General features: G+C 38.7%; 1 protein-coding gene across 4 annotated transcripts in view; it reads right to left on the bottom strand.

The window, feature by feature from the left end:
* cep170bb (centrosomal protein 170Bb) overlaps positions 1–23,509 on the bottom strand; it is a 33,178-nt gene extending 9,669 nt beyond the window's left edge. For 2 of the 4 annotated variants that reach the window (XM_077220214.1, XM_077220215.1), the window contains exons 1-4: positions 9,294–9,486; positions 9,059–9,173; positions 825–941; positions 230–724 (exon numbers count right to left, since the gene is read on the bottom strand). In XM_077220214.1, coding sequence (XP_077076329.1) covers positions 230–724; positions 825–941; positions 9,059–9,146 — 700 coding nt within the window. In that variant the 5' untranslated portion in view covers positions 9,147–9,173; positions 9,294–9,486. Of the gene's footprint in view, positions 1–229; positions 725–824; positions 942–9,058; positions 9,270–9,293; positions 9,487–9,575; positions 9,655–14,928; positions 15,019–19,172; positions 19,308–23,356 lie in introns of those variants that run through there. The other 2 variants (XM_077220217.1, XM_077220216.1) reach the window with 2 other exon arrangements.
* Between the last annotated feature and the right edge of the window lie 2,559 nt (positions 23,510–26,068).

Genomic DNA, 26,068 nt, shown 5'->3' with positions numbered 1-26,068 from the left:
AAGCTTGAAGTTTGCTTTTACTTAGACTGCAGTCAGCTTGCCTCGTCTAGACCTACAGTACTAAGAGCAGGCACAGCCACAGCCACAGCCACAGCCACAGAAAGAGTAACAAGGTATTCACATAGGACACATGTATATATATTTTAAAACATTTTTTATCAGTGTGAGTCTAACAGAAAGTCAATTTTTAAGGAAGTGCAAGATCTCTCTTACACAGGAAGTCTCTTACCTTTGAGTGTCCGAATATGCATTGCTAAGTCACTCTTAGTGCTGTACACATCCTCGCAGGGTGGCCGCCTGCACATCATGCTGACATCACTCTGCACAAGCCAATCTGCCACCTTGCTCTCAGCTGACAGAACCTCTGTGGGAGTGGCTGACAGAGAATTACTGGGCTGTAGCTGCTTGCTACGCTGACGAGAGGAGAACTTGGTCACGTGATCCTTTATTTTAATCTTGCCTGGCATGCAGTCATCAAACTCGATAGTAAAAGAAGCATGACTTTGGACAACTGGAGGTGTAGAAATCAGAGAAACATTGGTGTCTTTGGTTGGGATGTCAATCAAATCTGTCGTTGGGGACTTGGGTTGCACATGGAACTCCTTTGTTGGAATTTCAAAATAGCTGGGCTCCCGATGGTACAGGTAAGTTGACTTGGCCTGGCCGTCACGGATCTCTTGAACAGAGACGTTAAATTCATCCTCAGCTATATCCTTTGTGATTTCTGTCAACAGACACCCACACCAAACTATGAATATGGTAATAAGACAAATGTCCATATTAAAAACTCATGAAAGTGGCCGTTAGGAAGGACAAGTGCTTACCTGAATGATTATCCCCTGACCTTTGTACTTCATTGTGTGCTCCCTTGTTCCCAGAGTCCTCCTCACCCCACCATGATGGCTGTCCATACAATGGTGTTGGCCGGGGTACAGGGGACTCTGAAGAGGAAAACATGTAAACACAGAAAGAGAAAGAGAGATGATGTTGAGTTGATGAGTTATTGTTACACCCCAGGGTATTCTAATATCATGTTGTGAGAAAATGCTCACGTTCCCTGTGTTGTGCTCTGACTCACTCACTCACTCACTCACTCACTCACTCACTCACTCACTCACATTACCATCAGCTGCAAGTGTGAGCATGCCTGACTAAGCAGAGGAGTATAAGCCCCAGTTTACACATACATGGATATTTTGAAAACCGGAGACATTTCCCTACGTTACCCCAGTTTATCCTTGTGATGGTAACTGGAAGGTATAGTTAGAAGAAGGTAGGTATTTAAAGAAGGTTCTAGTGTTGACTTCTTACCTGTGGGTAACTAAAAGGTATTGTGACTGTTTTTGGTTCGAGAGAAAGCTCAGGGAAGTTTGTTGTTGATTTTCGTTTTTGTTTTTGTGCAGGGTAGGTAGCTCCCTTAAACTTTTCTTAGCTTTTGAAAACTGCTTTTGAAAGCTTTTGAAAACCCTGAAAACTGCTGTTGTCAAGCCCCTCCTGAAAAAGAGCAATCTGGATAAGACCATATTAAACAACTATAGACCGATCTCAAATCTTCCTTTCATAGGCAAGATCATTGAAAAAGTTGTCTTCAATCAGCTGAACAAATTCTTAAGCTCGAATGGATACTTTGACCATTTTCAATCTGGTTTCCGACCGCACCACAGTACAGAGACCGCGCTCATAAAGATAATAAATGATATTCGCTTAAATACTGATACAGGCAAATTATCAGTGCTGGTACTACTCGACCTCAGTGCTGCATTTGACACTGTCGATCACAAAATACTTCTTGACAGGCTGGAAAACTGGGTCGGGCTTTCTGGGATAGTCCTAAAATGGTTCAGGTCATACTTAGGAGGCAGAGGTTATTATGTGAGTATAGGAGACCATAAGTCTGAGTGGACATCCATGACATGCGGAGTCCCTCAAGGCTCAATTCTTGCGCCACTCCTATTCAACCTGTACATGCTCCCAATGAGCCAAATAATGAGAAAGAACCAAATCGCTTACCATAGCTATGCAGACGACACACAGCTCTACTTAGCCCTATCGCCTAACGATTACAGCCCCATTGACTCCCTTTGCCAATGCATTGATGAAGTAAACAATTGGATGTGCCAAAACTTTCTTCAGTTAAACAAAGACAAAACTGAAGTCATTGCGTTTGGAAACAAAGATGAAGTTCTCAAGGTGAACGCATACCTTCAGTCTAGGGGTCAAACAACTAAAAATCAAGTCAGGAATCTGGGTGTGTCTCTGGAGTCAGACCTTAGTTTCAGTAGTCATGTCAAAGCAATAACTAAATCAGCATATTATCACCTGAAAAATATTGCAAGAATTAGATGCTTTGTTTCCAGTCAAGACTTAGAAAAACTTGTGCATGCTTTCATCACCAGTAGGGTGGATTATTGTAATGGACTTCTCACTGGCCTTCCCAAAAAGACCATAAGACAGTTGCAGCTCATACAGAACGCTGCTGCTAGGATTCTGAGCAGAACCAGAAAATATGAACACATCACACCAGTCCTCAGGTCTTTACACTGGCTGCCCGTTACATTTAGGATTGATTTTAAAGTATTATTACTGGTATATAAATCATTCAATGGCCTAGGACCTCAATACATTGCAGATATGCTCACTGAATATAAACCCAACAGATCACTCAGATCATTAGGATCACATCGGCTAGAAATACCAAGGGTTCACTCTAAGCATGGCGAGTCTGCTTTTAGCTACTATGCCAGCCGCAGCTGGAACCAGCTTCCAGAAGAGATCAGATGTGCTCCTACAGTAGTCACATTCAAATCCAGACTCAAAACACATCTGTTTAGCTGTGCATTTACTGAATGAGCACTGTGCCACTGTTCGTCCGACTGTTTGCACTGTATTTTATTTTATGTTTTAATTATTCTGATTTCTGTATTTTATCTTTTATTCTAAACTGTTTTAATTATTCTGATTTCTTTTGATTATTTTAATTTCTTCTATGTAAAGCACTTTGAATTACCATTGTGTATGAAATGTGCTATATAAATAAACTTGCCTTGCCTTGCCTTGCCTTTTGTTCTGTTAATTATTTTAGGCCATAATCTCTCCTGAAGATTTATTCCCATCTTTTGTTAAGCTTTTTGATACAAAGGAAATAAAAACTTTTTTACTTTTCCTAAAAGTTGTTTTCACTCTGAGACTGAGGCTGAAGTGTATTCTCCACATATTTTTACGTCTCTACATTACTTTTTATTATCATATTTTCTTTTCCTTTGTTACCTCCCCTCCTGACCCCTAGACTGGGAGGGGAACGTAACAATTGGGGGCTCGTCCATTCCAATTACATGTTAAACACAAGCGATTATTTAACACTTTATCACTGTCAGAAAGTAGGAGCAGCTCTCATACAAGTTTACCATAACACAAAATATATAGATTATCCTCCTTATTTCAAACATCTAGAATCCTGGACATATTTCTATTATATTTTCTAACATATTAGCCATATGACCTGAAACAAGTTTTCTTGTGTCAAGTCAAGTCACCTTTATTTATATAGTGCTTTTTACAATACAGATTGTTTCAAAGCAGCTTTACAGAGATAACAGAAAAATAATGCAACAAAGTTTGTTTCGGCTGTACAGATCTAGAAGAAATAACGTCGTCCAGCTTGAGTAAGTTCACTGATGGTTAATTTTTGTCATATAATGGTACATGCACTTTTACAAGTTGTTTGTACTGAAATGTGTGTTGGCAGTGCCTGTCCACAACTATCATATAATGATAAAAATCCATCCAGTGTTTCTGTTTTAATCTCCTTAATATGTTTTCCCCTGCCTCAAATTGAGCCGTTCGATCTTGTGACGTCACTAGATCGGACGCCCCTAGATCGGACGCCCCTCCCATGATTGATAATTGACAGTAGCGTTTCAACACAGACCCGCCCTGAGCGAGCTGTCATCGTAGTCCACCATTGTTGAAACACTGGATCAGAATCGCGTCTAAGTGATTGTGGTGTTTTGTTCTTGGGTGTAATGAAGAACACAGCAGTCATTTTAATGTTCCTAAATTCAAACCGCTGAAGACGCAGTGGCTGAGTTTTATTTTTGAAGGGAATATTCCCAACGATCAACGTAAATGCTTTTATGTTTGCGCTAATCATTTCTCACCAGACTGCTTTATAAACAAGGGTCAGTGTAAATCTGGTTTTGCTAAGAAGCAGGGTTGCCAACTCTCACGCATCTGGCGTGACTCTCACGCATCTGGCGTGACACTCACGCATTCAGCCTCAATCTCACGGTCTCACGCTCAACAAAGAATTCTCACGCTAAATTAGACATTCTTCTGTGCTGTATTTTTTTTTCACTCATGTGCACTAATTTCCGAATTACTATAAGCAAGTTCAGGCTCTTAACTACTGATTGGACCACTGCATTTTCTCACGCAGAGAAAAATTGCGGACAAAGAGGGCACTGACACCGACAGACTAGACAGAGAAGGTTACTTTTGATATGGAACAAATTCACAGCTGTCAGATTCTGTCAATATTTCCAACGTTTTGGCGCTTTTAAATGTGACAGATCGCTGTAGCGCGTCAGTTCAAACGGCACGTGATTCAGTAATACAGTAGCCTACACCCCACCCCCACCCCCACCCCCCCCGTCAACAAATCTCACTCCAAGCAAAACTCAAAAGTTGGCAACCCTGAAGAAGCTGGTCCTGAAAAAAGAATTGAGAGAAGAAGAAGTGTGTAACGTTTTATTAACCTTTAAATATTAATCTTTTCAAATCACTTGCACGCTTCACGATAAAAGCGGCTACTGTTTACACTCAGGGTATATCACGGCATGGTTTCTATTAAACGTTACGACGTTCTCAATATAATTCATAATCCCACGTTTATAATGAACAATGCGTTATGGTTAATGTATTATTAATACATTTATATATATATATATATATTGATATGTATAGTCGCTCTGGAGTAAACAGTGATGTCATCGCCCAGCTCAGTTCAATTCTCATAAAATGGTGTCAATGCAGGCAGATCATTTTGTGAAAAATTAATATCCAGTATACAGGACGTTAAAGGTGCAGTGTGTGATTTTTAGCGACACTTAGCGGTTCGGTTGCGAGTTGCACTAAGGGCTCAGCCCACTGCTGGTCCTTTGGTCCTCCCTTTCGAAGAAGCTACGGTGGCTGAAACTGGACAAACATATCGTTGTCTGAGACAGCAGAGAATAGCCAGAGTAAGCCAAGAGTGTGTAACATTGTAACTGTTTCTGTACCACAGTCCATTATAAACCACATCATGGATAAAGTTTACAAAGCCATAGTCAGATGAGGATCAAGGGTCTTAAAATATAATATAATAATAGTAATCAGCTGATTGTCTCAGAAACGTAACCAGCACATTTCCCCCCACATAGCAAACCCATAATACAGCGAGGGAGAAGAACCACATGAAACTATATGCAACTATATATTTTTTCTAACAGGGTAGTAAAAGTTTAGCTGGCTAAACTTTTTAAACTAAAAATGAGCTGTTACTGTGGCTGAGCTGGTTAAAGCGTAAAGCCTTGTTTAAACTCGACGCGTCCGCATTAGCCCAAAGGTGCGCGCGGCAAAAATGGCATGATTGTAACAGCGCGCACGCCTCCGCATCCCCTAATCACCATTTACTACACACAATAGTCTTTTTTCTCTGATTTTGCCAACTCTTCGCGATCGACTTAAAATGCTTCCAAGATCGACTTGTCGACCGCTATCGACGGGTTGGTGATTCCTGTACATTGTTTTACGGTCAATGACAAGAGTACTCATCAGAGTCTCACGAACGTAACCAGCACATTTATCCCCACATAGCAAAGCCATAACACAGCGAGGGAGAAGAACTAAGTTACATGAAACAATCGAACTAGGCTACATATTTTACACCACTGACAAGGGAAAAGTCACTACTCACGGTGTTTATGGCTAGCTTCTAGCTTTCTGCTGCTTCTCTTTCAAGGTAGTGACGAAACGCGCTGTTTGTTCGCTGTCGGCTATGGTAGAAACATGACGTCACAATGTCGACCTTCATAGAAGGGGTGCCCGCGGTTATGTAGATATAAATGTCTCATTCTAAGGTAATAAAAACATTATGGTTTATTAAGTAAGTTCTTTATACACCAATGAAAACATAGTTATGGATGTCATATAGGGATGGGAATCGAGAACCGGTTCTTCTTCAGAACCGGTGCCCGGTGAACCGATTCCTTGGAACCGTTAGCATGCTTGCTTAACGATTCCTCTTATCGGTTCCGCTCGTTGCAAATGTGTCATGACGTCACACACGCGCTACGTTGTTTTGGTTATATTTCACGCGAAAAGACGACAATACGGTCACTGGCAACACTTGTAAAATTTCAATTTCGTCAAAGGGAAATACCTCCATTATGCAGAAACATTTGGCCACACAGCATGCAATTCATTTGACGCGAGTGTGAGTAATTAAAAATGCTCCAATTACTTTAAAAGCCTACATCTGGGCACATTTCGGCTTTTATGAACAACCTGGTAAGCGCGACCTGGAGAAGAGACAGTGCGTGTGCGCTCATGTCACGCACAAATAGAATATGCAGGAGGTAATATCACTAACTTGAAATACCATGTTAGCCGTGTTCACTCGAGCTGTTATAAGGCCTGCAGAGTCTGACTGCTTCAGAGTAAGCATGAGCTCCAATATCACCTGGATCTGCAGCCAAAAACAAATCATCCACCCACCCTAATGTTATCTGATTTAGGTATCCGCACCCGATGGTCAAATTACAAGTATTCTGTGTTACGCGTGATTATAAATGGATGATCGTCTTCAACAACGGACTCGTTGACGGATGCGCGCGTCTCTGGGTAACATTATACACTGATGAATGAGCGCTGCTTTTAAATGAACATTTCTTTAAAACAAAATTGATTTGACAGAATTTCATTTTCTTAATGGCATAAACAGACTTTAGTCCCATGAAACTTTAATTGGAATGTCACGGTTTCTGTCACTGCGACTTCCCGAACAGGCGAACACAAACACACACACACACACACACGCGTGCGCACGCACACATCACTTTTGAAGTAAAATTGAAAATTGGATGCAGTGCATCGAGATATCGAATTGAACTGAATCGATGACATGATAATCGTAATCGAACCGAACCATGAGACCAGTGTAGGTTCAAACCACTAATACTCTGTGCTGTGTCTTCTGGTCAGATGTTAAAGCGAGTTAATACAAACAAACACATTTGTACTTATTCCCTCACCCAATGAGAATCGATAAGAGAATCGATAAGGAATCGAATCGATAAGCAATATCGATAATGGAATCGGAATCGTTAAATTCTTATCAATTCCCATCCCTAATGTCATATTGCATTTCTGTTAATAGATATTCTCAATTTTTACACATTGCACCTTTAAGTAGGCTTTTATTACACAATAATATAATTGTTAAAGCTACACTGTGTGATTTTTACCCCCATCTAGCGGTGAAAAGGTATATGACCATCCAGTGAATATTAGTTTCTGTTCCTCTCAATTCCGATTTCGTTTTAAAACGGCGGCCAATGTAGTCGAAGATTAACATGGCTTCCAGTTCGACCACGTCCATGAGTGTATAATTGTGTATAAAGTAAAATAAATGAAAAATAACTAAAATTGAAAGTGCCTACATATAACTTATAGCCTAAAAATTATAGCGCCATTAAAATATTAATCACGTTATCCGTCATAGAACACGGATTTATGTTACAAGGTAAACAATACTTTTCATCATTGACGCGAGGAAACCTATCCTAGATGTCGTTCTAGCGTTATGCACAGCACACCATGATATAATTAGCCAAGCAACAATAAAACTTCCAATATACACAAATAGGCTTAATTAACGTTACCTGTCGAGAAGAAAGCAGGCAATGTTGGTGTCCTTTTTAAAATCGTTGCTCGTCATGAGCTCTTTCCATCTTGGAAAGGCCACTCCAAAATTTACTTTTGTCTTGTTGATTTGCCTGTTGCGTTGCCGTCTTAATTCTCTTTTTCGCTTCCTTGGCGACTCTGATATGTATCCTCGAGAATAAGAGTGATCCTCCATCAGCAACAGACTTTCAAAAAGGCTTTCAGGTTTTTATATATCAGTCTCAAGCAATCCCCCTCTTGACATTCGACACGGTGCCATCGAGTGTTAAAACGCGAAAGGCGAAGCTTGAATTAACGGGTATGTCCCTCTTCGGCTAATGTACTTTCAAGATCGAGGGGCAACATGGCGACCGACATTAGAACCCCTTAGCCGTATGTATTTTCAATGGCATATTATACACTCAGGAGAATACTTTATTACTTGAACGAAGTAAATATACATTAATGAGCAAATATATTTTTGAAAGAAGTAAGTGTTTTTAGCTAAGAATAAACTAAAAAAGTTACACAGTGTAGCTTTAACCACTTACACATGGTTAACAAAAAATAATACATCATATTAAATGTTACCCATTAGTATTACTCTTTGCATACTCACTATACTATGCATTATTTCAAAAGTTTTGATTATTATTATGTCAATATTTTATCTATTTAATATATTTTTATTCTTTGTATTATTTGTAATAAAAATAGATATTACATATATAGAAACATATTCACAAGTGATGTGAGACTTTTAGACACCACTGTATGTATATAGATTTAATGAGCTTTTCAGCACTCTACGGGTTGAGCGGTCCATGAGCCATTTGGTAAAAACAGATGCTCATTGATGTATGTGTCAATGCAGTGCCAGCAGCTGGACTAAGGCATAAGGATTATCTTTCATATCTGTCACCTGACCAAAAGCTCGATTAGGAGGGGTTTACAAACAAAACAGGCCACCGTATACTGCAGTCTTTACAGATAAACAGAGATTAACAAATGCTGTAGATAAGAGACAGAATCTTGTGGTTAGATACCCTCTGTACTACATGTTGCAAAGCATTTTTTTTAATACTTTTTATCACTCTCTCTTTTTCTCCTGACTTTGGTCATTCTTCATCACTCTCACCTGTGAGACTCTTGCGTTCAGAACGCTCTAATTTGGTCCTTTCTTCCTGCAGGTCCTGTTGCTTCCCCTCTACAGATTTGATGTCCATCTGAAGCTGACTGGTGTACTTCTCATGCTGACACAGCAGGGGGCGGTCCACCAAAATATTAAATGTATAAAACATACATAATTATTTTTTATATGCTTCAGATAGAACATAAAAAAGACACACACTCTCAAACAGGTAGAACCATACCTTGAGGGCCTCTTCAGGAACTTTATGTTGACTCTTCTCGAGAATATAAACATGTGAATGTGCTATTCATGTTAAGTCAGTACATTACAACTTAGATGTATACAAATCTTCTGAATACCTGTATCTTAAGCAGAGAGGAATTTAAATCATGGTAACACAGTCTCTCCAAAAGATTGTACAAAGAATGCTTGAGAAATTACACAACAGACAACAAACTGCCTCAACCAAATTTAAGGTTTCATGTTTTGGCATGCATAGAAAATCTAATCAGGTAAAGGATATCATATCCAAAACGAACGATGTCCGACAGCTTGAGGGTTATGTATGTTTGGTCTGGAATTCTCAAGTCATTCACAAAGGTCTGAAATGAGAGAAGAAAAACAAATTATGTATATGTGCCACATATTGGAATGCCACAACGAATGAAGGCAGGTTATTAGGGAAAATGCTTTTGTCTCAGAAAACAATGTGCTTTAACTTCAATCTGAAAGGGAAAAAAACATTTATATTTAGAGTAATTCATTTAGCAGATTATTTTTTATCTAAACCGATAAATAAGGAACATCACAAGAAATTAGTCAAGATTTAACAATATTCATAGTACAGAAATCTACTTTTGTGTTCCGCAAAAGAAAGAAATACATAGATTTTCAGTACGAAATATGAGTGTGAATACACAGTAAAAAGTTTCTACCTGATTCTGCCTACGAAGTCCAATTTTGTTGTTGTAACCTTATTGTTGTTGATATAATCTTTTAACTATATCATAATATTCAAGCAGGTTTATGTAACATAATACAAGAGAATGCTGTAAGGCTTAATTGCCTTACATTGACCCAATATACAATTTCCATTAAAGCTCAGGATGAACACATGCATACATACTCCTTGCTGATCGGCAGATTTTGCTTCTGTGAAAAATTGTGATTTGAGGATATTATACACATTAAATTGCATAAAAGTGAAAATCACAATTGACAGCGCTACTCTTCACCACAACATCCAATAACAGAAATTCCTCTAAATATCCAACTGAACATTAAACATTAACATAAACTACCAACCCTTTACTGAAAAAAAACTAAAATAACACTTAATGCCAAAATTTACTCTCCTAACACAGCAAAGCATGCTGAGTAAGCAAAGTAAGCTCGAATACGACGCAAGATTTATACGAGCGTGATTCGGGAACGAGTTTAGCCATTGCCCGTTCGACCGGGGGGGCTCTCTTGCGGCATCCGACGGGAGCTTGGATGCTCGCGGCATCGGACGGGTAAGCCCCGCCAGCAGTTGAACTGTAAGCTTGAGTACGACGCGAGATTTATACGAGCGTGCTTCGGGAATGAATTTATCCATTCGACTGGGAGGGCCCTCGCAGCGTCCGACGGGAGCGTGGATGAAGTGCTCGCGGCATCGGACGGGTAAGCCCCGCCAGCAGTCGAACAGAGGGCGCCCGCTGAACTCGGTCGGTGGGGCTTGACCAGCACTTCGAAAGGGGCTAGACCCCTCGCGGCCCGACGAACGGGGAGCCCACACGGCGACACGAGCGCGGCCGTCCGACCACGACTAACTCAGGCAGGCTCTCAATGCAATTCAAACGGGAGGGCTCGACCAGCGTTTCGGAAGGGGGACGAGCCCGGCCTACGAACGGGGAGCCCTCGCTGTGTGCGAACGGGGGAGCCTGCAATTGTTTGAAAAAATGTATTAATTGTAATTATACTTTTTGAAGCGGGTGTGAATACGGCGAGCCAAAATGGTTTTGGAAAGTGAGTTGGAGAGTGACGATGAATGGAGCGCAGCAGGTGATAGGAATGAACGATTTAATTAGTTAGGGCTTGGTGTGCGTTTCGGATGTGGAAGCGGCTGGATCTGATGTATGATTTGAAAGCTTCTGATGACCAGCGACCGAGGGTTTGAATTTGTTGATGGGAAAGAACTTTTTGGGCGGCTGTGGTTGCTGCTCCAATACGAAAAGAATGACTTGAATATTGGTTTGCTGCGATGCCGGACTGGATGAGAACTGCTTTAAGATGTTTTTGGAACCAGAATCTCGTGGCTGGATGATTGGAGTCGTCAGCGAAGAGTGGATCGAGTGGGGATTTGACCATGGAATGTCTATGCTGCAAGTAGTTTATAAGAGAATAGTACGGTTTAATGGGGGTTGGCAGATTGAAAATGTAGACGAAGTGACCTTTCTTTACTCAATCCGTTTTGCTTTGTTTAATGACGAAAGTTAACGTTTCGTTATCTACAATCTGTAAATCTGAAATTGTAGGGTGGATGTTTGTGTCGAAATTTAGATGTGATTGCAAATTCGGAGCAGCGAAGAAAACCGAAGAAAGCTAGGATGAACATAGCTTCTAGTGTGCGGGCGGTGTTGGTGGAATGGTATCCGAGACGGAGTGATGAAATACACTTGGTGAGTATGTCAATTGTAATAGGTTGTCTGGTATCCAGGCAAGTGGGATGAGTTCTTTGAATTCCTTTGATGAGAAGGGACGTTTCCGGCTAATTTACGGAAAAATTTAATGCCGCTTAGGTAGCTTTTTATGGACCCGGCTTGGAGACCTTTAACACTGTTAAGGTGAGAAATGAAGGATGTAACGGCTAAAAGAGAAAAATTGGGAAACGGCAGGTTGTGAGTGAGGTGAAATGTCTTAAAAGATTTCCATGTGGTGTAATATGTTTAGAGGGTTCTCGGTGCGACTGCTTGAAGGATGGAATTGATAGAGGTGTCCAGAAGGGATTTTAGCAGATGGTTAATGGGAAGATCAGCTGAGAATAACGAGGGAATTTCTGAAAAGAGAAACGGGAGAGAGAGTCAGCAATTTGATTCTGTGAGCCCGTAACGTGCTTGGCAGTTATTATGAACTGCTCGCAAGCGGAGATCCAGATGAGGCGTCTGAGGAGTGGCATTAACGCAGGTGAGCGAGAACGGCCTTTGTTAATGCAGTGAACGGTTGGTTTGTTGTCACAATGGACCAGGATGCTTTTAGTTGACCACTTTTCCCCATAGGGAAGCTGTGATGACGATCGGATAGAGCTCAAAGAGGGCAGAGGAAGCTGAGGATTGGGGTGTGTCTAAGACCTGGGGGGCCAGGGGGATGCGAACCAGCGACCTTGGTAAAATCCCCTGAAGCCGATCGAGGGGGCTGTGTCTGTAAACAGCTTAATATCGAGGGGGAGAGAGATGTAGTCATCGTAGAAAAACATTAGGCCATTCCACTGGTTGAGGAAAGTTATCCATAAACTTAACTCGTTTTTGCACTCGGAAGATAAAACGATTTGCTCTTCCAGCACGTTAACGGATGACGCGAGGGCGAGGAGATGCGCGTTGAAAGGGCAGCCTTGAAGAATTATGTGCATAGTAGAGATGCGCGGATGGGCTATTATTTCATCCGCAACTGCATCACAAAACTCATCATCCGTCCGCCATCCATCGCACCAACGTTTTTGAACAATTTTCCCGCCCGCCATCCGCTGATACAAGGCGCTGCTGATGACAGCCGCAAGACTAGAAGCCGCCCGCCACCCGCCCGAATTTAATTAAAATATTGTTTTTCGTCACGTCATCCGCCCGATCCACGGTTTATCCGCAGAGTCCATGGCTATAACTGCCAACCGTGCATCTCTAGCGCATAGCATAGTTTAGGTGGCCGAGCAGCAAGAGGAGTTTGCGTTTGGAACAATTAGGGCAGTCTATGAGATTGGACACGATTAGAATTATTCAATCGATTTTTTCCTTAGGCAGTGAAGCCTGAAAGTTTACTGAGTCCAATTTGATACCCAAAAACTTGATGGATGTAGTTGGATCCATTGTTTTCTCCTGAGCTAACGGGATCCCTAGCTCTACGAAAACGTTTTGCACCGTGTGGAGGTGTGCCGCAGGGATGGCGTCGTGTGGTGAAATGATTAAGAAATCATCGAGCAAGTGGATAAGGTAAGGAATTGCGTAATTATTGGATAGAATCCAACAAATGGCTTCGGATAGGGTATCGAAAATTTTGGGGCTTTTGCAGCCGAATGTTAAACGCACGGCGAAAATTTTTCCGCAAAAGTGCTCGGATAATCTCTACTGAAAGAGTGATCCTCTCTGGCGGATCGAGGAACGTAGCTGGTAGATTTAAACTGGTTCTGTTCTGGGCGGGGAGGAATTGAAGGTTTAATTTGAGGGCATGCCATGGTGGCATGGTTGACGGATCTACAAATTACGCAAGAAATGTTTCGGCACCCGAGAAAAACTCTGTTATGGAGATCAGTATCCAAAGCTCCCCAATAAGGACACTGATTATTCCAAATTGAAAGAAAGAATCATCATCGGAGGGAAAGAGCTCCAACTCAGACATGACAGCAAAAGGGCGGGGCCTAATGCTGCTAAACTGTCAATGAATTGAGTTGAGACTGCTGAGTTCCTCTTATCTTAACTTGATTACCTCTTATCATTGATTGCTGAGTGCTCTCCCCTCGTGTTAATTATCTGCGGGTGCTCCTCCCGAACTTTGTTAATAAAACATCATATAACACAAAAAAGATTATATCAAACTTAAGTAATTTTGCCTAGCTGGATAAAATCATTTATTGTAGATGTTACCACATGGAGTACATTTTCTGAGTTGAACTGACTGTAAAAAAGAAAATATCTGTGTGTGAGAGAGTGATGAAAGAATTTTTGAGTGAACTCTCCCATTAAAGTCCCCGTGAACCAGAAGTCGCAACCGACTTTACTTCAGTGTTGTGACGTATTTCCAGGTGAAACGAAATTTTGAAAAGAGAGGGTTGTTATTTTAGCGCACCTCCCTCGCTCAAAGCAGACTGATGGTTGGAGAGGGGAGTGAGTGGTTAAGGATATTCAACCCAAGCCGTCAAACTGGCGTCTTCAGAGAAGGAAGGCCATTCCAGAGCGTAAACACCACAACAAACTAATTTTTTTCTGTGTATTAACTTGCCCAGATTAATTGTTCATCACAAGATTAGTAATAGTAGTGCGCCAACAAATTAAATAGTGTCAATTTTTATTTCATGACAACTTTAAGAAGGTTTCCTATCCTAACCATAACACATTGTCATTGGGACTGGGTCCGGGTCTGATTCAAGGGTTAATTGAGTATACTGCAGTGACCAGCAATAACTTTAAGCTTTTAAGTCTGCAACTAGCCTGGTTAAAACCAGACCCTTCTCAGTCGTAACTCAGTTATGGTCTGGGGAAGGTTCATTCACAGCTCATTTCCAAAGGGGCGTCACCAACGGACGTCGCTCAAATGCCTCTGGGCGCAATTGGATAGACCTAAAACCAATCAGATCGATCGTCATCTTGTAAAGCCCGCCTCAACGTTTGTGATTGGTGCCTCGATTTGGAAAGATTGGAAATAAGCTTGAATGGGCTCTTCACCAGACTAACTTGCAGAGCAAATCTAAATTTGCCGGAAGTTCGTCTGGGTTTTCCAGGCTAGTCTGTAACAGCAATATGTGGCAAATATGTGGCAATATGTCTGTCCCCAAAAACCAAGCTGAAAGAGAATACAAATTCTCTTTCCCAGATAATGTCACAGTAGTCTGTTAAAATGCACTCATGTTTTATGACAGTAAAAGCCCCTTCAGTCACAATCGCCATGTTGCCTTTAGTTTAAAAGCTTACCCCATTTAAACTTCCAAGATCCTTGACAAGGTGTTCATCTGTGGCAGGGTTATAGTTGATAACAGCATGCTGTTTATCCACACTCCGAGACTAAAGGTGAAAAAGACATCTACATTAGCCATCTTGATGATTCTTTACACTTTTACACTCCATCCAAACAATACTCTCATACATGTTTAAGGCCTCCCACCTAATTCAGCTGGAAATGGTAGTCCTCTTTTAGCGAAGTAAACATAAGTTGGATCTTTAAAATTGTTTAATGTTTAATGAACAGGTCCCACATTTCTGCTCTATGTGTGTGTCTGCTCTATCTTACCTGTGTGTGGCTAGCAAGTACTTTGCAACATCTCAAAATATGGTTTTCTCTCAAATCAAATCAAATCAAATCAAATCCTTTTATTGTCACACAACTATATACACAAGTGCAACAGTGGGTGAAATTCTTAGGTGCAGTTCCGAGCAACATAGCAGTATTACACGATGTGACGAAAACAATTACAGCAAACATCAGATTTACATAGATTACACATCTAATGTGCGCACAATTACTCACAGTACCATATACACTAACAGAACAATAAATAATATACAATGTACAATATACAACAGTTTACAATATACAACAATATACAATATACAACAATTTACATATACAACAATATACAAAAATACAAAAAGAGGTAATTATACATAGAGTAGATACTCGTAAGGTGCAAATATATATATATATATATATATATATATATATATATATATATATATTATGTAAATGCAGTAGGTTATGTTGTGCTGTGTTGACAGTTAGAATGTTTATGGTTATTGATCATGAGGGATCAAGAGTTTAGAAATCTAATTGCTTGTGGGAAGAAGCTGTCATGGAGTCGGCTGGTGTGTGTCCTGATGCTGCGGTACCGCCGGCCTGAGGGTAGCAGTGAGAGCAGCCCATGGCTCGGGTGGCTAGAGTCTCTGATGATCCTCCGAGCTTTCTTCACACACCGCCTGGCATAAATATCCTGGAGGGAGGGAAGCTCACCTCCGATGATACGGCTGGCAGTGCGCACCACCCTTCGCAAGGCTCATTCATGGAACACAAAAGGGGGTTTTTCGTAACACTTTACAGAGCTGCCAACTTTTGAGTTTTGCTTGGAGTGAGATTCGTTGACGGGTCGGTTGTTGATTGGGGGAGAGAAGAGTGAGATTTGTTGACGATTGTAGGTTACTGTATCACGTTCCGTTTGAATTGACGCGCTACAGCGATCTGTCACATTTAAAAGTGCAACAATTTTATTTATTGTGTGAATCTCATAAAAAAAATTGACAGAATCTGACAGCTGAGAATTTGTTCCATATCAAAAGTAACCTACTCTGTCTTGTCTGTCGGTGTCAGTGTCCTTTTTGTCATTTTTCTCTGCGTGAGAAAAGGGTAAATTGCGTGAGTCTCACGGTCAATGCGTGAGAGTTGGCAGCTTTGCTTTATTTCGATAGTCCATTTTAGACATTCAACTAACTATAAGTAACTTTGCAGCTACATGTCAACTAACTGTCATTAGAGTATTAGTAGACTGTCTGCTTAATAATTGCTAACACTTTATTTTGTTGGTCCCCCAACGGATATTCTACTGACTATAAGTTTCTTAGCAACTACAAGTCAACTTATTCTCCTAACCCGAACACTAACGCCTAACCCTAACCTAACAGTCTACTGACAGTGTACTACAGCCTACTAATACTCTAATGACAGTTGGTTGACATGTAGTTGAAAAGTTACTTTTAGTTAGTAGAATGTCTAAAGTGACTATCGAAATAAAGGGCGCTTTCACACTTGGTTCGATTGCCTGTTCTGAACCCGAGTTCGATTGCTCCTGATTGGAAGTGAACCTGATTCAACTCATCAGCTCATTAACCCATGTGATAATGAGGTGATGAGTTGAATCAGGTGTGTTTGATTAGGGAGACAAAGAAAACGTGCAGTGTTAGGGGTACTCCAGGAACAGGGTTGGGAACCACTGGTCTAGACCAACCTTCCGAACGTTTGACTTACAGAAGGTATACTTAACTAAAAACATTTTGGAAAATACATATTAACGATAAGGTACAGTTTAAGGTTTAACTTAAGAAGACGTAGTGTTATGGTTTCGGGAAACCCAGCCCTGGTCTACACCATTTCATGCTCCTGACAGAAATGGCATACTCTACTTTTTACACTTTTTTGGATTCAGTGACAGTCAGCTAGAATTTGACACATGCAAGTTCCCAAATGTGCATGAAACGAAACTACAGTACTAGTCTTTAAACGACAGCAACTTTCAATTTTGAATTGTTTATTATAAAGTTTTAATTAATTGTAATATTGAAAGAGATCTTCTTATAACCCTGTTATTAAACAAACAGCTTATGACTATGCTTTTATTTCCCATTTTTCCTTCTTTTTTTTCAAAAGTTTAAATGTTGTTGTTGTGTAATGTACGCAAGCTATATTAACCGATTTTTGTACTGGTCCTCTGAAAATTGTTGATGTTTCTATGTGTAAAACATTGTGCATTATGTGCATGTAAAACAGATCACGGAAAGTATTATAAAGTTGTCAGTTATGTTCTTTGAAGATGAAGAAAAAGTTTGAGCAACAATTGGATAATAGTTGTATAATTAAGTGATGATTGAGCATTAGAGATTAACACCTGCTGTTAACAAGCACTGAAGTAAGCACCACAGCCTTAGATGAAACATCTACGGAAGTTGTTATTGAGAATTAACAGAGGTTTTGTTGATGATTTATTGAGTTTATTTTAAGGTCACCATGATGGAGATCAGTGTTTTCTTTAGCTGGGCTCTTAACCCTTGACTTTTTCACATAAGTTTTCCTTTGACTGTTATAACTGAGTGTTTATAAATCACATTTGTTATGGCACAAAATCCAAAAGAAAATATAATCAGGTGTTGATGGTGAAGGATTGATGACTACAATCATTGTTTAGTGGCCTGCTTCACTGATCTCATTCAGAAACTAATGCACTGATCAATTAAACAAGTGCGATATTAGTTTTATTCAAAAACTGTCATTCTACAGCATAGAGCGAGCAGTTTTGTGGCAATCAACTAAAATGAAAACAATTTACAAACTATTTGTACTCGAAAAATATTAATCTATGGCATTGCTTTTTATCACACAATGGCGTTTATATCTCACAATTCTGACTTTTTCTCAATTCTGAGGAAACAAATGTTTATCTCGCAATTCTGACTTTAGAACTCGCAATGATGCCAGTGATGGCAAAGAAAGCTTCCATTTCTCCTTTATCTTTTATCAACTTTTTTTATTTGAATTGACTCTAAATAAGTCAAGCATTTGCTAAGGCATGTTGTATATAAAAAAATTATGCACATTTGATCTTTTTTGCCTTCTTGATAATGGTTGAGCAAGAAGCTCATTTTACTCCAGACTTTGTAGGATCCCATTAAAACAGATCAAAACTGATATGTTGACTCATTTTGATGCAACAGTATTCAGATTTTTTTTTTTTATTATTATTACAAGGATATAATTATATAACAACATGAATGTATTGCAGATATCATTAATTCAAGATTCTAAAGTACAACATAAATCGAGAATTTATTCTGATTCAAGGGGAATCAGAATGCCATACTGACTGACGAGAGGAGGAGCTGGGGATGGATGAGGCTAGTTTGCTCCTGAGAAACGCAATAGCTGCTGAAGGAGCTTATATACATATTATGCAGTGATAGACGTTGTATTCCTATAGGTAGACGTGGATCAGCTGAGTGTCAGCTGATGCGAGCTTGACAAACGTGACCTGCCAGAACTAACGCTATGCTTAATTTATCCACTTCAGGAAGTTAGCACTGGGTTTCGGCTCACACCAATTGACCATTACTGACACAAGTTCATAAATCTGTTCTCCCAACAACAGTACTTCAACATGACACAACACAAAATACTACAGCTGTAGTGCTAGCTTTGTAGACAATTTCAGTTATTTCTTCCAGAAGATGTTAAAATAACTACAGATATTAAAATTTGAATATATTATTTTGAAGAATTATATAGTTATTAAGTACAATCTTCAAATTATTTTAATGTATGAAAACTTAAACATGCTTGTGTTCAGCCATGAACACTAAGCTGTCACTATAACACTACCTGCCACGTTGGCAACAGTTCCTGACAATTCCCAAATGTGGTTGAGACACACTTTTTACACTTCAGGGAATGAAAACCCTACCTGCAGCATGAGCTCACAGTCCTCCCGTCCAACAAAGATCATTTCCCGTGGCAGACGGTGACGAGTACCAGAGCTGCTGACCAGGAACCATGATGTCACACTCATCTTTGTTGCTCAGAGAAACCCCTTTGCATCCTGTAAAAGATTGTTTTTTGAGAAGAAATACAGATTTTATGTAATATTTTAATACTAGAAGGAGAAAATTGTTAATTGTACAGTATGTTACTGTAAAAATACCATGCACTAAATTAAAACTCAAGTTAACTCATTTCATTTGCAGGAAATCGACTGCCTTAAATTGACCAATAAATTGACCAATATCTAAATATACCTATTTTTAACTTACAGTTTGTTACTGTTAAAATACATTTGGTGGGTGTGTCTTTTTATTTTACACTATTAGCCCTTTCAACCTGACAGGAAAATCCTGTAGTTTTAACACTACAAAGAGTAAAAGTAACATTGACGGTGTGTTGCAGTGAGATAATAAAGTGTAATGTACAGTGTAAGTGTAAAGTGTAATACAATGTAAGTGATTGTTGAACATTAATAAAAATTATGATAATAAAAATAAATTATGCTGAGATCCTGAGAGATTTATTGTCTTCTTTTATTTCCAGTTGATTTCAGGCTGTTATTAGTTGTATTTTCTGAGAGTGGAAACATGATGTTGAGCCAACATCACATTGTAACATTGATTCAATGCTATTACCATTGATTTTTGGATGAAATTTAAAAAAAATCACCAATGATTGTGGGAGCAAAAGTGATGTTGAGTCAATGCAGTTAAAATTGATACATTTACATAACATTGCTTTGATGGTTGCTATCTATCTGGGACCCTAATCAAACACGCCTGAACCAGCTAATCAATGTCTTCAGAATTACTAGAAAGCTACAGGCAGGAGAGCTTGAGCTAAACTCTGCAGAACAGTGACCCTGCAAGACCGAGTTATAGCTTCTTCATTCATTTTACTTTATCATCATTGTAAAACTACAACAAAAATTCTAACAATAATCAGTTAAAATGAAAAATTTCTTCAGCCATATCATGCACACAAAAAAACCCTACATACTCAGATATCAAAAATCAACACATGAATCTCAACAATGGTGGCAATAAAAACCCCATAAAGTATTCATGCTGTAGAGCATGCTGGGAGTCTTATACTATACTGGAACCCAGCATGCACTGGACATTTGATTGTCACCATTGTTGAGATTCATTTTCTGATTGTTGATGTCTGTGTATGTCTAAGACATGCAGAAGTTCAATATGATTTTTGCACAAAGTGATTTCAATAGTCTTCAAAATAACTTCTTGTTGGATCTCATGCTGCAAATTATAGATGCTATAATCAATAAATATAAACTCAAAGATAAGACACAGGAAGAGATCAGTGAATGTCTTGTGTTTTGGCTCTCTCTTCAGTGATTTTGCTTATCAGGGGTTCCTCAGTGTGAATTCACTCACTTCTTTTAATTTACTCTGTCAAGTGGACTATATCAGTAGCCATGTTTCCATCCTCTTGTCAACCGAATTATCTGAAGTTCGGTAAAAAAAACTCATGCGAATAAAGCTGGTGAAAGTGTGTTTCCATCCAACGGCTTTAAAGCGAATAAAAACCTGTACGTAATGACGTCACATGATGTTTTGCGATCAAATTGGTATATCGAATTGATTTGAGACATTTTAAGGTGTTTCCATTCATTTTCGCACTGAATCGAACAACATTCAAGCAAACTTTTGCGAACAAAGTTTTGCTAGACAAAACGGAGCCTAATAGTGCTTATGTGCCACCTGATAGCGACATATGTAAGGGAAAATGTATATGCCAGGCGGTTGTTAGCCTGAAGGGGTTGTATTCGCTAACAACCGCCTCGCTATACATTATCCTGCTTATTACATGGCTACCTACCAAGTAAATCAATAATTTGACACAAAATATTAACTTCAAAAGGAGTCGTTTGATTTAAAACGAGTAGTGCTTCTGCTAAAGAAAATAGTCTGTTCCGTCTCTGAACTGCGTCCATGGCAACCGTGTGTTATACTTAGCAGCTCCGCAGTCTGTTAACAAGAAATAACACACCGCATTCTACATTAGAATTCAACCAAGCCACGTAATAACAAGCAAACCTAACATAAGAAAACAACGACTCTATAAACACATTGCTATGATGATGCAGATGCACGTAAATGCCCGACGACAACGGAGGCAGCCTGTGGTGTGGGAACGACAGCGCTCCATCAGTTCTGGGAGATCGTGGTTCAGAGACACTTCACGGAAACCCTTTGGTTGAAGCATTTTTTTGCTTTGTCCACTTACATCTGTCTTTGTTGACATCCGCCATGTGTGCGCAAACAGAGCGGGAATACTGGCCGGAAATGAACTCGTCTTCTTCTATGTTTTGTGGCGTGTTGCAACCATAAACGGGCCTAAAACTTAATCGCAATTCATTATTTGTTCGGCAAATAACGTTTCCATCAGCTTTTGTCGCATTTGCCGTATATCGATCAAGATAAAATCCGATGAGACCGAACGTATTTCATTTGAGTCGATATTCATGAAATTTAATCGTATTTTACTGTTTCCATAAGGCATTTTTCATTCGATACCACTTAATTCGGATAAAAAGGTGTGGATGGAAACATGGCTAGTGACATGCGTATTAGTATATTGTTTTATATAGTATATTACTGTTTTTTTGGAAAATGGTATGATACAGTCAGAATTTGATCAGAATCAGACACTGATCTCCATAATAGTGACATCAAACCAAACATTTTCAATTAAACATCTCAATAAGAACTTCTGTAGACGTATGACAGAAATAAAGTCATACAGGTTAATAATAGGTGTAATAATGTGTAATGACTGGAAGTCAGTTGTAGTTGATGTTCCTCTTTCCTTCAGCGTTTCTGCTTGTTAACAGCAGGTGTTCATCACTAATGCTCAACAATCACTTACATATTAACTTAATTATCTCACTGCAACACTGCTTCAATGTTACTTTTACTCTTTGTAGTGTGGACACTACAGTATTTTCCTGTGGAGTTGAAAGGGTTAACAGTTTAAGATAAAAAGACACACCCACAAAATGTATTTTAACAGTAATAAACTCTAAGTTAAAAACAGGTATATAGGTATATATTACTGTAAAATTTAGCTTTTCTGGGTCACCATTGTGATGAAGAGTAGAGCAGGAGAAAACCAAGAAACTTTGAGGATATACTGCATGTTGCTTTATTTAATAGGTGGTGACTGAGCAGTTGCTCAGTAAAAATTATTTGTTTAAATTATTTTTATTAGTGGTATCAAATGAATTTGAAGTAGAGACAGAACACAGAACTACAGATTGCGTTCTTGTTTTAACTGAAGTTCGGTTTCTTCAGAATGGAAGTTTATCAGTTGCACAGTAATACGTTATTAAATAAGACAGCTATCTAGACAGATTGCATTGAAATAGTCTATTTTTCAGATCTTATTTGTTTCATAATAACAAACGATGAAATGTAGATGTCTAAACAGCAGATAAAACGTTTTTTTAAAGATATATCTTTAAAAAAATGTTTGTATCTGCTGTTTAGACATCTAAATGTCCTCCTTTGTTATTATGAAACAAATATGCCAAATACCTGTACATAGTTTGAAGCTTTGATGCTATCAATTATGCTATCAGAGACGATGCTATCAATTATTCATATCATACACATGCAATTTTGATGCTATTAGACAATTCGATTCAGCATGCACGCATAGTTTTTTGTATTTATTTGACATTGCATTAAATCGGGCCTGTCTGCTCCATTCGATCATACAGTAAGTGAGCCTGATCAGCAATGGGTTGGTGATGGAGGATCAACCGCCTTTGCAGGAGAGACGCCTTCTGCTGCCTTATTTCTCTCTCTCCTCGACAATTACATCAGACATCAATGTTACATCAGTATACGTCAAACAAATCCACAAATTTAGATATTTAGCCATACTGATTATGGTAGCTGAATTAAGATATCTCCGACCTGAATTTATTCGCGTAATTCAAGCGCATCAAACTCTCGTGTACATAAATCGTTATGAGGTAGCAAAACATGAACCTTTATGTATTGTGAAAAAGATACATCTAGTGCGCATCTGCCCTTTCATCCACAGCCTTCGATGACACTGAATATCCTCCGACCTTACCTACTCTTCTCCAGATGCGCTGATCTCTCCCAGATAAACAAACCAAACGATGCGATAGGCGCTTCCCCGGCTGCACCGTTATTTAAAGGTCGTGTAGGCTATTCACATCAGTGTTGTGCTTCCATGTAGACAACACCCTCTCCCGTTAGACACGGATCATGCTGTCATGGCATCTGCGTCCAGCGCCGCCACCGGTGCATGTGTACGGCAGAGACTGCAACAACACCAGTGCCTGAACAACCGCGCACCCGTGTGGGGGTTCAATATAAATATAAAGCTGGCCGTGCTTATTGGCAGCTAGTAAAGAAAATGTGCATTAATTCCAAAAACTTTATAGCTAACTTCAAATTTGATAGATATTCAACATATTCTTTTTTTCAGTCCATATTTCACCTCAAATAATTTTCTATAGATATATTTTTTTAAATGAAGAATATGGGTAACCAAAAATGTAAAGGTAGGCTATTACCGTAAATGTATATACCGGTAACACTAAAAATTGTACATGTTGATGCAGGCAAAGGACAGATTTAAAGGAATATTTCACCCAAAAATGTAAATTCATTTACTCGCCCTCAAGTTTTTCCAAACCTGTATAAATTTCTTTCTTATGCTGAACACAAAAGAAGATATTTTGAAAAATGTCAGTAATCAAACAGTTGATGGACCCCATTTACTTCGATAATTTGTATTTTTTTTTTTTTTCATACTGTGGAAGTCATCAACTGTTAACCATATTCTTCAAAATATATTATTTTGTGCTCAGCAGAAGAAAGAAATTCTTACAGGCTTGGAACAAATTGAAAATTATGACAGAATTTTAAACAATACTACAGTTTAAAATAATGGATTCATTAAAATGTATATGATCATTTAACCATAATTGTGCAATATTTAATGTTTATTTAAAAATGTTGTTTATCATGTGGCATCATTTAATTAATATGCTGTCATAAAATACACCTTATTTTGTTCCTGTGCTGTAATCCAAATATTCGGTATGTGATACTTTGTTTGACGAACAAGTATTTCTTGGATTAATTAAAATGAATGGCAGCAACAGAACATTAAACACTAAGAGAGCTCTCAAGATCTCAGCATCTTCATTTATTTATTTTATACAAAAGTTCGGTTACACTTTATTTTGATAGTCACTTTAGACATTCTACTAACTATAAGTAACTTTTCAACTACATGTCAACTAACTGTCATTAGAGTATTAGTAGGCTTTAGTAGGCTGTCAGTAGACTGTTAGGTTAGGGTTAGGTGTTAGGGTTCGGGTTAGGAGAACAAGTTGACTTGTAGTTGCTAAGTTACTTATAGTCAGTAGAATATCTGTTGGAGGACCAACAAAATAAAGTGTTAGCAGATATTAAGCAGACAGTCTACTAATACTCTAATGAGAGTTAATTTACATGTAGCTGCAAAGTTACTTATAGTTAGTTGAATGTCTAAAGTGGACTATCGAAATAAAGTGTTACTAAAAGTTCTCATTGAGAGGTTAAGGTATGGATGTCTAATTTAAAATAATACATTTTAATGTTACCAATCAGTGTTTGCTTTAGTTGGGCTCTTGACTTTTTTATTTATTTATTTGATTTATTTACTGAAAAACATGCAGTTAATTACATGCATGATTTGCTTTGACTATATACGTCACTACATCAGCAACTGCACAGTTACTGTCACTTAAATAAAGAAACATGCAGCATTTCAACAGTGTTTATTTGCTCATCCTGGACTGAAGCTCAGGCTCTACACTTCAACACAATGGTGACACACAAAACACACCATACAGAAACACTTGAAACCCCAACAGAACATTAAACACTGCCAGATCTCTCAGGATCGCAGCATCTTCACTTATTACAATCCAGACTTTATTTCTTTCATACTAACATTATTATTGAGAATTAACAGAGGTTTAGAAGTGAAAGCTTTATTGAAAAGAAAAAAGTTTGATGTCACCATGATGGAGATCAGTATTTGCTTTAGTTGGGCTCTTGAACTTTTAGTGATGAACTTTAATGTTTCTCTGGCTGCATTAATTGTGTGTCTATGATGCATATTTGTTATGGTAAGAGTCTGAGAGAAACTCAGATCAGATAATGTTGGTCACTTTGTAGTAAGAATAGTCATTATGTAGAGTCCAGCTGCATTGATACCATCTCAAGTATAATATGTGAATATGTAATTAAATATTAGTTATTCATTTTGCATGACAAAGCTTCTATGAAACATTCTCCAGTGCTGTGATATTCAGATTTTATGAAGTCATTATACAGAAAATATTTGACAGGATCATATAGACTCACTCAGACATCAAGAATCAGCGTATGACTCACAACAATGGTGACAATGAAAAAAAAACTTTCATATGTTGATTCCTGATGTTTCTATACAACTAAAAAAAACGACAAATTTTTTTTTGTGTAGTATATATATATTTTTTTTAATGCAGGTTGTTATAATACTGATACCACAATATTCAAGGGTCTTGTGAAAAATTATGACATTAATTAAAGACTTTGTATAAAGCTAAATTCCACCTACATACTCTGTAATCTAATAGATTTGACTGTCACATCAGTGAATCAGATCATCATATGATGACTATAACATCATCAATTAATGATCGAGATCATCTGATATTTTCTAAAGCATTTATGACAAACGTGTATCAAATACACAGTTAAAGCAGCCAGAGAAAAG

This window comes from Siphateles boraxobius, unplaced genomic scaffold (genome assembly GCF_051911475.1).
Source record: "Siphateles boraxobius isolate OS27281-9 unplaced genomic scaffold, OSU_SipBor_1 8, whole genome shotgun sequence".
In the NCBI taxonomy this organism is placed as follows: Eukaryota; Metazoa; Chordata; class Actinopteri; order Cypriniformes; family Leuciscidae; genus Siphateles; species Siphateles boraxobius.
Note: the sequence above shows the minus strand (reverse complement) of the source record. Positions and strands in the feature narration are given on the sequence as shown.